A 16,242-nucleotide genomic window follows, 5' to 3' on the forward strand; every position below is an offset into this window, starting at 1 on the left:
CACTGGGTTCTAGAAAGTCAATTTCAGCCCCTAGATCCTGAGCAGTGCAGCTGGCAGGGCATGGGGGTGAGAGTACATGACCTCATGGCAGCTCCATTCTGAGGATGGCAGTTAGAGTCAGAGTCACTCTTTAATTAAGTGTCCTTCATTGTTAGCTGCACCTCTGCAGAGTCTTTCCTTCAGGCAGGTGTCACTCCCAGGGCTCCTTTATGGTCCTGGAGTTGGAATAGGGAATTAAGGTCCCTGGCTGGGGCCTTCTCTCATGTGGGCACAAGTGTTGGGGTGTCCTGGGGCCTCCAGGGCACAGCTGACCACCCTTCTATCCCACCCCCCAGTGCTGCAGATCCCACACAGTGCAAAAGTTTACTACACTATGGATCCCTCAGCCCATCACCATTTTCTTCTCCTGAAGCAAAACACACCTGTGGATGCCAAGGTGAAGGACAGAGCTATCTCAGCCCTTCTGGGGAGTATGCAGAAGGGACCCAAGTTCCAAAAGGGGAAATTCTAAATGGCCCTGATGTCTGCCAGCTCAGGGTCCCCCTTCCCAGGTCTGCCTGGCCAAGTAGTTTTGCTCACCCCAACCTCAGTGGGCCAGGCCAGGCAGGCACTTCCCTGATATGTCCCTGATCTATGTCTGAAATAACCCACTTTCTCGATAAATAAAAAAGAGCTTCTAGCTCTCTTTATTGAACAGGCCTGTAAGTAAAGAAAATCTGGTAGCAAAATCCTCCTCTCATGTGTAGATTTTGGTCTCTAAATGCTATTTTACATGGAAAGAGAAGAGGGCACCTGGGAGGTATGTGTGAGTCCAGGTCTTGGACAGGAAATGCATGAGAGGTCCCTGACAATTCTTGCATCCTGGAGAGCAAGGAATGGACCCAAACCCACAGGACAGGTTTTCAAAACATGAAAGGAGCCAACTGCAGGGTCTTATGGTGACCCAGGAGCCACCAGGACCATCCCGCTCCTACTATGGCCTGATTCTGTCCTGGCCTCACTGGTCCTTCTCACTGAGCTGCTCCATGGCTGTAAACCAGGCTCCAAATGATTCATGTGGCACAAGGGCCTCATAGCAGCAGCCCACCTGGAGCTGCTGGAGCTCCTCCACCATCTGGTATTCCTGGGGCCAAGGAAAGATGTATCATCAAAACCTGGGTGGGCTTGCTGGGTGGGACGGGGTCCAGGGGCTGGTTTTAGTCCTGTGGATCCCCCACCTCTTCACTCCCTTCCAGGCTCTGCCTGCCCTCAGGGCTGACTTCACACAGCTCATCCTCCTAGAAGTTGTTCTTCATCCCATGCATAACCCCACCCACTATCCCCCTCAATTTCAGAGGAAGCTATGAGCAGCCCTGGGGGGTCCTGCCCAGGAGGGTCTCTGTTTATTACCCTGACCCCACCACAGCCCCACCCCTGTAGCGATGGCCACAGCTACTCACCTTCCTTTTTTTTTCGAAATTGATCTTCCTTCCCTGGAAGGCAGAGAATTTGCATTCATCATAAAGGGGCTCCTAGCCATTGCCAAGCCCATTGCCCCTCTGCCCCTGTCATGCTTTACTACTGCAGGTTCAACATGCACTGGGCAGCCCAGACCACAGATGGACTCAGGCAAGCCCCTCGCTTCCTTTAGTGGGGACTGGGAGTGGTGACAGAGACCTTCCAGTCCAAGTTGTGATGAACCAATGGAGAGAAGGCCCCTTGGACCAGCCTCCATCTACTCTTCTGTAAGAAGTTCATGGCACCCCAGCTCCCAGGGCATCTGTGAGGCTCCCAGGAGACATGATGTGCTCACTGCTGAGAGCTCAGGGCTCACAGAAGGACCTGTCCACCCAAGCCTCAGGGCCCCTTTCCCACCCTACCCTGGCCCCCGAACAACTCACATCCAGATACTCTGGCATGGCATACTCCAAAAGCAAAAATTGTGTGAGGAAAGTTCTCAGGCATGGGACCACACCTTGGATGTCACCCTGTGGCATTGGATAGGGTGGGGATGAGCACAGGCTCTCAGGTGCCACCAAGACACCACTTGGGAAACTCCTCAGTCTCAGACTCCAGGGACCACCCAGCCTTCCTCTAGGACACTTTGCTGTAACCCTTAAGTTCCCCTTAAAGTCTCCAAAGACCCCAAATTTCTCTGAAGCCACCTCCCAGGACTGAGTTTTCTTCAGTAACCATGTGTACCCCTCCCCTCCTCCAGCCACCCTGAGTCAGCTCCTCAAGGTTCTTGCTCTGACTGGCTGCAAGGAGACCCCCAGGATTCCCACAGCTCACCGTCCTAAGGCCAGGAGAAGGGACATTGAAGGGAGGCTTTCCAGGCTCAGTGGACTGGAGGGGCAGGCGTGAGAAGGGCCCCCATCCTGATTTGGAGGCCACCTCACCCCAACTCCTTTGGCTTCAGGCACACTCACCCTCTCTTGCTGCTGATGCTGCCTCTGGACTATTTGGGGATTTGCCTCCAGGGTGGAGAATTTAGAGATGGACCTCTGCCAGGGTGGAGAATGTGGTCAGTGAGGCCCTCCCCCTCACCCATTGTCCCGTGGGTCTTGAGCACCTGGGAATAGTGGACTGAGGGAAATCTGCTGCCACCACATGCACAATGTCCCCAGCATGACCTTGTGCATGAGGACTGCTCTCTTGAGCCCGTTTTTTCATCCGTGGTGTGAGGACACAGCACTGAGTCCTACAATGATCCCCTCCCCCTGCCCATGAGCCAAACATCCTTCTTCATCTTCTTCCAGAATAGGCCAGGCTGGAGGTTTTCACAGAAACTTTCAGTGAAAAACTAACCACCCCACCTCCTGAGCCCTGACCCCAGCCTCCTCTTTACCTTGATGATCAGCTCACTGCCATGGGAGAGGTTGTGCTCCTTCCAGTAAATCTCTGACAGAGTCAGAAAGAGGCAGAAGCTGTCCCTGGGGGAGGGCAAGAAGGAAGAAAAAGGTGGGAGTGGGGGGGAGGGAGTAAGGGCTGAACCACCTTCTTTTAGCTGCTTGGGACTCGGGCTGCCTGGCTGGGTGGTGTTGAAACTTTGTAAATCTGAGCACTGCAGGACAGTGTGGACTAGTGAGCTGAGCTCTCATGTGTGCACAGCAGGGACTCCCATCCCTTTCCATGAGCAGCTCTTTTTGCACATGCTTTTTTCATTTGGACAGAGTGTGTTGCTGAGAAGCAAACACTTAACATGCTCCCATTTGGCTCCACTCCATAAGGGACGGAGGAGGGAAGTGGTGTTGAGGCAAAACAGCTCACCTCAGGTGATATGGAGACCTAGAGCTACAATCTTTCTGGCCCTACCCAGGAGCTGCTGCCTCCCAGACTCCCTAAGTGGCAATTTCCCCAGGTCCCTCGCCCAATCTTATGTCCCCTAGAGAGAGGCCTGCCCACCTGGAAACTTCCTCCCATGTCTTCAATAGACAGAGGAGTGGATAGCTCTGGAGACCAGAGATGACGGCATAGAAGGACGATTGGTTATGGAGGATTCGGCACTCCTGGGAGGGAGACAGATTCACCATGAGAGTGGGTGTGGGTGTCCCCCTGCTCCAGCTTCAGCTCCCACAGCTGATATCCACTCCCAGGATGAGAGAGACACTGACGGAGGCCCTGAGGCACATCATGGACACAGAGTGACACCCACAGTCGTCCTGAAGGGGTAGCCTTGTTTGGAAGGGAGGATAGTGCAGGACTGTGCTACAGGCCAGGAGGGCCTGTGGTCCTGAGAGCCAATAAGTATAAAGTGGGGTTTCAGGACACCAGAGAGAGCCCCTTGAACATACCCTGGCCACCTTGATCCAGTGCTCCACCACCCTGGCCCTGGCTGGGTCCTTCATGCTCTGGTTCCCGATGCAGGTGGACATGACACAGTTTATCACCCGGTTGAAATGGGTGATGGTGGCATGGACGGTGGGCGCCATTTCTTCTTTGCAGTTTTTGTTACGCTGGGACCAGATGGAGCCCAGGCAGTGATAGGGCACCACCTTCTTGAAGAGATCCTGGGGAGGAGGGGATGTCAGGAACCATGCCAAGCTCAGATGCCCTAGGCCCTCCTGACCTAGGCCAGGGTCCAGGGGTCTCAGGTGGGGCTTGGCAGGCTGAGGACAGGGTGTGTTCATTGTTCCCTGAGGGGACCTAGCACTCTAGAGTCCTCAGCCGCAAGGCCTGCAGGGGAGAGGGCTCCATTTTCAAGTCCATCTCACAGCCCCCAGCCCCCAAGGTGCCTCAGACTTCCACAGGCCCAGGTAGCACCATCAACCCTCATTATAATGCATCCTCGGATGCCATGTTGTCGGGTGCATGGTCCCTGCCTAAGGACCCAGTACACATAAGGGCCTATCTCGTGTCAATGTGATGGAGAGCACCAGCACTGTGTGGGACCCCATGGGGTTGGCTGCACCACAGTGAGCTCCTTCAAGCCTCCATGATGAAGCCCCCTCAGGCTTTCTATTTCTTTGCTCTCATGTCATGTTCCCAGTCAGTGCATGAGGCAGAGATGGCTACTGCCCAATAGCTACTCTCCAGAGGAGTGAAGCATGGGCTTAGGGAGTAGTAAACTTGCCCAGGTTGAAATTCTGGGAGTGGAGCCAGTGTTTGAACCCAGATCCTAAGATTCTGATTCAGGGGGTGGTAAGGTGGGCAGCAGTTCCCAGAAGGAAGAGCCTCCCAGCCCCACCCTATCATGTCCAGCTGCTCACCACATCCATTCGGGTCAGCTGCTGTGCCACCAGCTCCGGAGGGAAAGCCAGGAGGTTAGCAATCTCCTCACTCAGCCTGATTTCCAAAGGCAAAGTACAAGAGCAGGAAGGTTCCGGGGGTGTGGCCTGCCCCAGTACTGGGTCGAGCCTTGGCACTGGCTCTGGTGGTGGTGCCAGACTTGCCTCCCCCTCAAGAGCCATTGCTGCTGAAGGCAAGTTAAGAGGCTGTGGTTCCATAAAGGGCACTGACTTGAAATGTGTAGGTGACTCTGGAGGTGGCGGTGGGAGTGCCTCCAGCTCAGGAACTGGTGATAGAGATGGTGATGTGACTTCTTCCAGCATGGCTGCAGGTACAACATCTGAGGATGGAGCTGGCTCTACTATCAGAGTCGGCATTGATGGTACCTCCACAGGTGTCACAGGCCCTAGCACTGTGGGTAGAAGTGGTGGTGGTGCTAGAGCCACCTTCAGCTCCGGAGCTGGTGCTACATCACCTAATGCTTCAGGCTCTATTTGTTGTCCAAGCACTGGGACAAACTCAGGAGCTGGCAGCAGAGGTGGAGATGGAGCTTCTTCAGGCTCTGGAAGTGCCCCTGTGACTGCCACAGGTGGTGGAACTGGCAGTGGATGTTGTCCTGGAGGCATTTGCTGCTCTGGGGCTGACAAATGAGCTGCAGAAGAGGTAAGTTCCAAACCGTGAATTTCTTTAAGTGTCTTTAAGCTCCCACTTGAAGCTCCCACTATCTTTTGGGGAAGATCCAGTCCCCAAAACTGTTCCCAGACATCAGGGCTCCTCTTTGTTCCTGACCTGGTGGCAACCCCTGCTAGTCCCTGCCTATGGATCCATTCCTGGTCCTCACCCCACAAGCTCACATGCTCCCATCCTGAGGCGCCCTCACCCTTTGGCTCAGCCTCAATGGGCTCCAGATGGTTCCTCCCTGACAGTAGAGCTATGGCTCGGCACTCCAGGGCAGAGCCAGGAAGATACACCTGGGCGTAGCCCACCAGCAGCTTGAGGCAGGGTGAGCCTGTAGGTTCTGTGAAATCCTCAGCATACCGGTCCATCCAGGTGCCCAGCAGCGAGGAGACGGTGCTGAGGACAGGAGGGGGCAGCAGAGTCAGACACGGGCCTTTCCTTCCACACTGCCCAGGGACCCTCCCGTTGGAAAATCAGGTCCATAAGGACAGGAGAGGTTTTGACTGGTCTCTCCATAGCCGGGCATGGACACATAGTGGGAGCTTCTTCAATATGTCAGTGATAAGGGAAGAAGATCTGTCCTCCTCCCCCGGGCCCTCGTGGCCCTCCCCCCAGGCAACTTCTGCCCTGCACAGCTGCCTCATCCTCTGCCATGCATCGTGTGTGTCTCTTCTTCCCACTGACACTGACCTCCCAAATTTCAGCAGTGCAGCCACCCTGCCATCCATGCAGGCAGACAGGAGTGAGGTCAGGGCAGCTTTGGAGCTGGCTGCTCACCACCTCCTATTGTGGGTCTGCACAAGGTGGTGTTTGGGCTCCTGGGGTGTGATTGGGCTGTGCTGGCCAAGTGTCCTCTGCAGCCAGTGCCCCAGGACCCCACCCACAGCTTCCCTTGACGCCTTTCCAAGTGGAGGGGGAAGCCCTCTGGACTCTACTCTCAAGGGAGCTCATAAGATGGGTGGGGCTTTGTGTTCTGCCCAGTCCTTCCCTACCACCTGTCCCCCAAACTCCAACACTGGTCTCTGGAGAGGAGAGCCCCTTACCCCCCCCACCAAGTGCACTTACTTTCTCATTTCCAGGCCTCCTCCTTGCCTGTCTCTGCCACGGAGGCTCCGTCCATATCTAGGGGAGACGTGGCATGTCACGGCTGACTCTCTTTGAGAGTACCCCTGCTTAAGGTGACACCTGTTACAGCCTGCAGCCCCAACTCCAATGGAACCCAGAAGGGCATGGACTTTGGCTGGCTTTGTTCACTGCGTGAAGCTGCCTAAGGAAGTGCCTGTACCTAGTAGACGCTTGATGTATATACTTGATGAAGAAGTGCCCTAAGTGGCACCTTCTCAGGCATAGGGTGGGCCTGGACCCCTCTGACAGGCTACACTGGTCCCTCCTCTTACCCACCAAGGTCAGAGGCCCAAAAGGGACCTCAAACTCCCTTAGTAAAGAGGAAACTTGGGGTCAGTAAGGGGGGGAGCCCGAGAGCCTCTTTACTGGGAGGAGGAAAACCCTGTTAAGGAACAATCCTGCCCCTCCAGCCTTCCTGCCCAGGGAGCCAGGCTCAGAGAAGCACTTTCCATGCATCCTCACTCTTAGTCCTTACAATCAACCCTGCAGATAGGTACCCTGAACCCCCTCCTGTCCAAGGAGGAAACTGAGGCCGGTGGGTGAAATGACACTTCTGAGACACAAGTAAGTTGGGGGCAGAGCAGTCAAGGCAGCAGGGACGGGGCGGGCACTCACCTTCTGAACAACAGGTGCAGGACCTGCTCGGTGGTGGTGAACACGCGGTATGTCCCCAGGAAGGTCTTGACAAAGACAAGGTCCCCCTCCTGGAAGGCGGGTACCAGGTGCTCGGCCAGGTTCTCCCACGGGCCTGCCTTGACCATGCGCACCATGCGGTGCTCCTCCCTCGAGCGGGCCCAGACATTCATCCTCTAGGGTGGGAAGAAGAGTCACATGTGCTGAGGGGCAGAGCTGGGGACCCCCGGGTGGGGCTGGGGCTCTGGGCAGTCCTGCTGTATCCAAGCCCTCAGCGCCTTGAGGCCAGGGTCACGTGCATGCCTCCAGCAGAGAAAGGTCCTCGGCCTCCTTTTGATTTGGAGGTGAGGAGGTAATTGAAAGGTGAGACTCCAGACCTGGCAAAGGACAAGGGCCTGGGTGTCCCTGGGGGAGAAACCCCACTGCAGGGCCGAGGAGCTGAACTGACACCTCAGGGTCCGGCAGACCCACCTGGTCAGTAAACGACTTCCTCCACTGCTCATGGGGCCAAAGCCACAACATGATGCCATTTGCCACCCAGAACTAAGACCAGGAAACTAAAGGAAAATGCAAAGAGACAATTCCATATGGGCTGCAGGGATGCTGCCACCCACAGAGACAGCCAGTGGTGATGGAACTGCTCCAGCCTTAGGCAGTTCCTGTGTCGCTCACTGGTGGTGAAAGGGCTGTGTGTCCTCTACCCACCCTGCCCATTCCAAAGAGCCTCTACTGGGGTGGGGGGAGGGAATATTGCTTAGGACCCATGGCTGGTGCCCAGGTCACCAGTGCTGAAAGGGAAAAGGAAAGGAATGTTCCAGGTCCAGCAGCACTTAAGGCCAAACCGCTGCTCTAAGCCTCCTCGCTTCTGGAATATTGGCAGCCAAGTCAGGCCTCAGCTCCTGACCTGAGAAGGGCAAGAGGATGGTCATGGGAGATGGCAAGAACCCTCCTAAGGAGAGGAGCTGTGTGGCTTGGGGCAGGTGTGGGAGGACAGTCATGAAGACTGCTGCCCGGGGACACGGGGCCAAGGAGTGGAAACAGAAATACAGCAGCCAAATGCACACAGATCTGACGTGGGCCCACCCTGCAGCCCACCCTGCAGGGAAATCCCTGCTAAGGCCTCCTTTCTGAGGTTCTTAAACTTTTGAGGTGACCTCCCCCTGGTCCATGGAATGGCAGTGTGGTGGGGAGTTGTGGGGCTCCAGGTTCCTTGGGAAGTGGGCTATTGGGCACATCAGGGGAGAAAGCCCTGGGAGAGAAAGTGGGGAGTGCCAGATGGGATATAGGCTCTGGGGACCCCCCCACCCTGCTGTTTCATACCCCATTGATCCCTACTCCCACCTGGTACCAGCGCTGGCCCTGGCCAGGGCCTCGACGGACCTGCACCTTCTCTATGTAGACGGCGTAGACGAGCCCCTCCTCCAGCTGTTCCCCTACCATCTGCATGCAGTTCTGCAAACACAGTGCCCAGCAGGTGGGACAAGAGGGTCAGTGAGAGGCCTTCCCCAAACCACAGGGGATGAAGCACTTCTTTGGAGCCAAGATCCAGGTCAGGCCCAAATGGGGGTCACCCTTTCCCTGCAGCCCCATTGGAGAGGAGATGACAGTTCAGGGCTCAGGATTAACACTGGTCCACAGGAGAGCCACCCTCAAGACACACCTTCACACCCTTCCAGCCATGGCCTGGCAGGTGACAGGGAAGGACCTACTGGGTTCCCATCCCTGACAGCCTGCTGCTTCCCAGGGTGGCCCCTGCTTATGCCTCCCCCACACGGGGTGGTGGATGGGACATGGGGCTGCCAAGGCAGGAGCTCAGTAGTGGCAGGTGCTCAGTTGGCTGTTCCTAGGTCACCCCATGTTACCTTTGGGGACCTCCTGGTCAGTGGCCTGGGGCTTTGTGGCTGAGGCCTGAACCAATTTCGAAAGCCACCGGAAGAGGACTCATTCCTACTTTGGTTGAGGCCTGAGCCTCGGGGTCTGCGAACGCAGCAGGAGAACATCCTGCTCTCTCGAGCGTCTCCTGCCAAGTGAGCTGGGAAGGGGCTGCCTCTGGAATCTGGGGCCTGGTTACCAGGGTTCCAAGTTCTGTTGGGTCTGTGACAAAGGCAGTGAGGTCACCTCCTTCAGTCCCCTTCCCAGTGCCCTCTCAGGACTAAAAACTCCACAAAACTCCCTCTGCATGTCTGTCTGTCTATCCCCCTCACCCAAATCATCTTGTTAAGTGGTCAAAGTTCTGCCCACACGTCCCTCCCCACAGCTTCCTGGAAGGCCGGTGTTCAGCTCGGGCCCGGCTAGGAGGAGACGCACCTGGGTGCGGACCTGACTCCCTTTTCTTTTCAGTTTTGTGACACCACACTAGTTTCTGAGGCTTCCCAACTCTCCTGCCCAATACACTGGGAATCATTCTAGCATCTGCTTCCTGGGCATGGCCAAGTCAATGTGGGGCAAACACTGCAAACCCCATAGTCTTGTGTAACAGATTGAATTCACAGATATAGACATGGAATAAACAGGAAGGTGATGGAGGTAACATTGAATATAACTCAAATCAGCCCTGGGCAGGGCTGTGGGATCTTCATAAACTCACTCCCACTCCTGGATTGCTGTCTCAGTCTTGTCCCACTGTCATCTGCTCTATTCTTACCCCAGGGCTCCAAGAACTAGTTTGCCTGGGCCCCTGCTTCTTGAACCAAATTACTGAGCAACACAGAACTTGGCCAAGAATGGGTGCCCACAGACTGTTTGAACCCATGTCCATAGGTGCATGTGATTTCCAAGTGATCTTATCTGTGCATCTCCCAAAAATCATTGCTGACAATAAGACAAGGGTGACTTCTGAGGTTCAGGAGTTGTGATTCAAGGGATGCCTGCATCCTGGAGGTTCCCAGGGTCTCTGCAACATCCCTAGTGTCATGTCTGATCCTGGACACAGGAGGAGTCAGCTTGGGACACAGAAGAACAGGTACTCCTGGCTCTCCACCTCCTGAGATTTGATCAGTTCCTTGAAATGTCATCACACTTGTCCTCATCCACTACATCTGCCCTTGGCTGGATCCCTGGATGAAAGAGAAGTCAATGGCACTGAGATGAGCTTCCTCCTTGGTATGTGTCTTGCCTAATAAGATCTCAAGCTTCCAGAGTCACTGAATGTCAGTGCTGAAGGATCACCTTGTCTACCATCCATCAGGCATAAGTTGTGCCCTCTGCCACATCATATAGAACAAAGCTCATTTGTCACCTTTTCTAAGAAGTCTTCCCTGGCATTCCCCAGGCAGATGAATAGTTCCCTCCTCCAAGTTTCCATAGAACATTTCAGGTCCATTTATTATAATACTCATGCCCTTAAATCACAGCCAGCTCTTTTCCTCTTCTCACTCCTTCTTGTGGACTTCCAAGGGGTAGACATGCTTTAAAGATTCGAACCCCGCCTAGCCCTTTTGTGCACAAGGCACACACTGGGCACTGGGATTCAGTGCTGAGTGGGACTGGATCCTGCCCTTGGGGAGCTCAGAAGCCATTGGGGAGAGGTGTTTAAGATGATTGTTGCAAGAATACCAAGTGAGGCCACTGATGGTGGCAGGGCCAAGTCTTCAGAAGCCATCCTACATCCAAGCAGTGGCGCGTACATGGAGCTGGAGCTTGGTCAGGCTTGGCTGAAGGCAAATGCGGAGGATTGGTGACAGTGGTAGCCTTAGATCTTGTTTAGATTAAATCGATCCAAGATAGTGGTAGGGAAGGGACTAGAACCAAGTGCTTCTGACTTCAGGTCTATTGGCCCCTCCACCATGATTGTTATCAGTAAGTGAAGTTATGGCTAAGCAACTCATCCATCATTGCCTCATTTCTTTAGTCCTTCCAGGGGACCACCATGTTATAACCCAGAGATGGGGAGAAAAATTGGAGAAGGTTCTTTCTCCATGGAGCTGACAGCTTAGAGATGGGCAGGCAGACCCTGCACAAGTCATCACAAAATATCACAATACAGATACCAATCACTGATACTTATTGCAAGTTTAGGATACGTCAGGCACTAACTTTAGAGTGCTTGAACTTCCTTCATCCTCAAAACAATTTGAAAGCCAGAGTGTATTGCCCTCTTTTAATATAAATAAAGAAGCTGAAGTACAGAGAGCTAAAAGAACTTGACCAAGTTCTCACCACTAAAAAGTGGTATGTTGAGGGTTTGAACACTCTGAGCACCAGTTTTCTAACTTTATAAAGGCAGGATTATAATGGTTAACAAAGGACTAGTTTACCATCAGTGCTCAATAAAGATGCTGGAATTTCAATGCTCTGTGATGGCTGAAGTGGGCAGAGTCTTACCTCTGCCCTGCTCTTGGCATCCGGGGCCCTTTCATGGGCTGCTCGAGGGATTTTGAAAAGTCAAACATTGAGTGAGTGTAGCTCAGTGGGTGACCACCTAATTCCCATGAAGAGGTCCTGGTTTCAATCCCAGGAACCTGCCAAAAAAAAAAAAAAAAAGCATTTGGTAAGTGTTGGGCTCTCTACATAAAAGGCAAATCCTAGGCCTCAGGGCCTGGCAGCTGGGTCCTGCTAACCAACCCCAGGCCCTGCACCCTGACACCAGATGGCTCTCACCCCTCAGTCCTCTCCTGGGCCCCCCTGTTCCCATGACTGTGCTCCTGTAGCTCCCCACCTGGAATGTGCTCCCACCCATCCTGGCTTCCCTCTGGAGGCCACTATCCCACCGAGCCTGCCTCATCCCCGAGAACCTGTGCTGCTGCTTCGTGCTCACACCCAGCCCAGTCTGACCATTGGCCATGGGGAGATATGGCTCGGTTCATGCCTTTTTGTCCTCCCAAGTTGGTGGCCAGGATCACAGATTACTCCTCTCCTACCAGCCCTGAGACTTTGAAAGGAGCAGTAAGGAGGACCTTGTCAATGGAAGCCCACACTTACTTTCAGGGGAAATCTGTCCTGACAGTTAAGATCTCAGGCATTACAATGCCAACCTTCCTCAGTGACAGAAAGCTCTATCTGGTAGCCAGACCAAGTGCTTTTTAACATTTCAGTCCCCTAGGCTGCCTTCACACCATGAAGAGTACAGGCCATTTCTTGAGTTTATTTTGTTTTCCCCAAGGCTGTGAAACCATCCTGACACTCCACCAGGTAAGCTGTATCCTGAGGGACAGGCGCTGCCTGCCACCTGAACCTCCCATGCTACTGCTCCTCACATGGCAGGGAAAGCTGCTCTTGAGCATGGTCCTTCTCTCAGGCCAGACAGCCTGGTCTGGTCAAGGAGCCCTTCTCAGGGGTCAGAGTCAGGTCTTCAGGCTCATCAGCAAAACCCAGAGAGATCTGGACCTGTGACCCTCTGTGGATGTGCTGGGCTCGATGAGTCTGGGTAGTTGATTAGTATCTGCAGCAAAAGCCTCCTCATCCTGGGCCTTGCAGAGACACGGGGTCCCAGAATATGTCAGTACAGAGAGACCAGGGTAACACAGTGAGCCTCTGCCCAATCAAAGAGGCTGTGGTCAGAGCTACCCAGAAAGACTTTGGTGTGGCAGGAGGACCTGGACAGGGTTGTCTGGGGACATGAGGGGTCCCCAGGGATGTGAGATTGACCCACAGAACTGGGCATCTGCTGTGTTCCAGGACAGTGATGAAGACAGCCCAGATTGGTGGTGTGCCCACTCTCTGACAACAGGCTCCTGGGTGGGCTACCAGGAGATGAGGGTGCCTATGCATGTAGTGTGGGCTGGGGCTGGACATTCAGGAGCCCGAAGGGAGCTAGAGGTGATGCCATGGATGGAGAGCTTGTGCTGAGCTCCACTAGGAGGGTGCCTGGCATAGGGTCTGTTCCAGCAGCTGGGACTCAGGCAAATGGCGAGGGAGGACTCGGCCAGCAGATGGGAGCAGCCAGTTACCAGGACAAGGACACATGGTCTGGAGGCTCCCATGGCCAGCCTGTCTGGGTGCTCATTCTCCTGAGCTCATGGGGAGAAGGGTTCCCCAGCACAGGTGTGGGAGAGCAGGGACACAAAGGTAGTGAACCTCGGCCACGTCAGTGTCCCTGCTGTCCAATCCCAGTGTAGCATCAAACATGAAAAAATATCTGCTGATTAATTTAGGCACCAGTGTGTGATGTCCCACTCAGGTTCCTCTCTGTGGCCTGTCATCAGGATGTGACAAAAGCTGACTAGCACAGAGTTGGTGTGATAGTGTTCCACAGAGAGCATGCCAACCTGTGCACTGAACCCCAAAATCCAGAGAGTGTGTCAGACAAGGCTTTACCTTCCCAGCATTGCTCTGGGATTGCTTCATCCGACATGACTGCAGTGCCAGATGTTGCCATGTGGGACCCTTGTCTTTACTGAAATATTTGATACAGATGTATAAATAGCTCCAAAGACCAAAATATCCAAAGAACCCTTAAAACTCAATAATAGGAAAACATTGAAATTAGAAAACAGCAAAAATGAAACAGACCCTTCAACAAAGAAGGTATGTAGATGGTAAATGTGTAAGAAAAGATGTTTAACATCATAAATCACCAAGGGCTTGCAGATTCAAGCAGTTCGATTCCAATATATACTCCAGGCGATGGGGTGAAATCCAGAACTCCAACAACAAATTCTTGTGAAGATGTGGTGATACATGAGTAATCATTCGTTGCTGGTAGGGATGCAAAATGGTTCAGTCACTTTGGAATACAGTTTGGAAGTTTCTTATGAAGCTGGGTAGAGGTTTACCATGGGACCCAGCATTCACACTCCAAGCTATTCCCTCAAAGAGTTGAAAATCATGTCCATGACAAAACCTGCACAGGAATGTTTACAGTGGCTTTATTTATTACTGCCAAAAAGTGGAAGTGACCAAGATGCCCAATCATAGTAAATGGATAAGCAAACTACACAGCCCTACAATGGCATGTATTTCAGCATTAAAAAGATTGTTGCTATGGGGGAAGGAGGGGGGTGAGAAGGGTGGGGGGTGTATGGGGACCTCATATTTTTTTAAAGTAATATTTAAAAAAATAAATAAAGACACATACACACACACAAAAGAAATGAGGTATCAAGCCACAAAAATCATGGAGGAACCTTCAAGGCCTGTTGCTAAATGCAAGTAGTTAGTGTGCAAAGGCTCAGTTCTGTGTGATTCCAACTACATGACCCTGTGGAAAAAGCAGAACTATAGAGACAGTAAAGAGATCAGTGGTTCCTGTGGTTTTGGGGGGCTGGGTGGGTGGGATGACTGGGGGAGCACAGTGCATTATTAGGGCAGTACAATTATTCTGTAGGATCATGGATTGCTGGATACATGGCATGATGCATTTGTCAAAACCCGTGACTGTTCACACAAAGAGTGAACCCTCATGTGAACTATGGGTTTTGATTACAAAAATTGTATCAATATTGGTCTATTTCTTGCAAGGAGAAGCCACATGTGTAGGAATGTATTCTCTCTATTTTTTTCTAAAGCTGAAAAGTCTATTATGTTTAAAAGAAGAGTAGAAAGATTTCTAGAGAGATATTCCTTCCCATCAATGTATGGGGACTTGGAGCTCATAGTGCCTGGGAGCCACCATAGCTTGGAGCATGTCCAGGTCCTGGCTGTGGATGATGGACTGTACCAGGCTGTCCATGAGCACCAGGGCAAGGAGGCTCTGCAGCCTGAGGATGAGGAGGGAGCCTATGGGCAGGAGGAGCCAGTGCTCACTAAGGCCCTTAGTGATCCAGCCCTGCATGCCCCTCCCTGCAGACCACCCTGTAACTTCCCACCACACAAAGGACTTGAAGTCTCCTGCCTGGCACATTTGCACATGCCATTTCTCCCAACTGGCATGACCTCCACTTCCTGCCTCCTGAACTTCTCACCCTCACTGCTCCTGGTCAATTTACAACTCCTGTAATGCACTTGTACCAGCCCTGGGCACGGAGAGTCACTTGCACCTCTGAGTCAGTGCTGCTCTTAGCATGCACAGTCCCATGGTTCAGGACAGAAGTAAAGATTCCCTATTTCATTGTGGGGTTCTCCCTCCAACCTGGATGTCCCTGGACAGTAGGGACTAGGGCTGCCCCTGGCTCACCTGTCCTCCTTTCCTCTCCACTGGCATGTCAACTAGTTGAAAGCCAACTTTCCCTTACCCTTAATGGTAAGTAGAATGATCCAATAATTGTTCAGTCAAGAAATATTCCTCAGACCAGCTCTGTGCCAGATGTAGTGCCAGGTGCTGAGAACACAGAGCTCAACATGAAGGTCAAGAAGGAGCAATCCATGGATGGTCCAGGACAGATGAGCATATATTTATCCTTAGACTAGCAGAGAAAGTGTTACACAGGGACTCACAACATAGAGGAAAAGGGCCAGGGCACATGCTCCTTGAGTCTCAGACTTGAATCTCCAGTTTTCTCTGGCTCAGGTTGGGGATGTAATAGAATGATTGTTGATGAATGGGAGGAAGGAGGAATGTGGAAATCACATATGCCTTGAGGATGGTATGTGTGCTGTGCAGGAACAGGCCATGAGGACACTGAATGCTGCTCTAAGGCTCATGGGCACTCACCTTATCTCCCAAGGGAAAAGTGGACAGTGTTGCACAGAAACATCCAGGCTGGGTTCCTGCTTTCCCCCATGGGACCCTTGACAGTTCTATGAAATGAATTTTCTCTAATTTGCCCACTTCTGGAAGAGTCCAACCATGAGCACCCTGCTGTGATGCAGACAGAATGCTGGCTAGACACTCTGAAGCCACAAATGCATTCCCAAGAGAGGAGCCACTGTGGATCTTGGACAAGGCCCTCCTTCCCACCCTGGGCCTCAGTCTCCCCTTCTGTGCATAGGTGCCTGTGGTGGTTCAGCCCATGTGAGGACTTAGCTAGCTTATGCTGTGCTGTTGTGCAGTCAAGCAAGCACTGGCCTGCTTGTTAGAGTATTTTGTGTAATTAAGCTATCACTTGATTGCATCTAGTGCTGGTTACATCCACAAATAACTGAGGAGATTGCCTTCAACCATGGGAGGAGTCCCATCCAATCAGTTGAACACAGGGGGAGGAGCAGGTGAACTCTGGGGATTTGAAGGTCTGTGGTTTAAACTACAATGTTGGGAATGTGTTGGTAAATATTCAGGGGAGA

At 52.9% G+C, this 16,242-nt stretch overlaps 1 protein-coding gene across 2 annotated transcripts; it reads right to left on the reverse strand.

The window, feature by feature from the left end:
• Nucleotides 1-659: 659 nt before the first annotated feature.
• LOC131275680 (ral guanine nucleotide dissociation stimulator-like) lies at nucleotides 660-9,561 on the reverse strand. 2 transcript variants are annotated; one of them, XM_058286745.1, is made up of 13 exons: nucleotides 9,006-9,561; nucleotides 8,485-8,595; nucleotides 7,126-7,214; nucleotides 6,451-6,507; nucleotides 5,588-5,781; nucleotides 4,689-5,359; nucleotides 3,774-3,989; nucleotides 3,385-3,488; nucleotides 2,828-2,912; nucleotides 2,409-2,483; nucleotides 1,881-1,967; nucleotides 1,440-1,472; nucleotides 660-1,123 (listed from the first exon to the last, which is right to left on the reverse strand). In XM_058286745.1, exons 1-13 carry the CDS (start codon nucleotides 9,141-9,143, stop codon nucleotides 998-1,000), a joined length of 1,986 nt encoding a protein of 661 aa, XP_058142728.1. In that variant the 5' UTR covers nucleotides 9,144-9,561; the 3' UTR covers nucleotides 660-997. The 2 variants fall into 2 exon arrangements, with proteins under 2 accessions (XP_058142728.1, XP_058142727.1); XM_058286744.1 differs by having other exon boundaries at nucleotides 5,549-5,781.
• Nucleotides 9,562-16,242: the final 6,681 nt, after the last annotated feature.

Source organism: Dasypus novemcinctus, chromosome 23, assembly GCF_030445035.2.
Source record: "Dasypus novemcinctus isolate mDasNov1 chromosome 23, mDasNov1.1.hap2, whole genome shotgun sequence".
Taxonomy (NCBI): domain Eukaryota; kingdom Metazoa; phylum Chordata; class Mammalia; order Cingulata; family Dasypodidae; genus Dasypus; species Dasypus novemcinctus.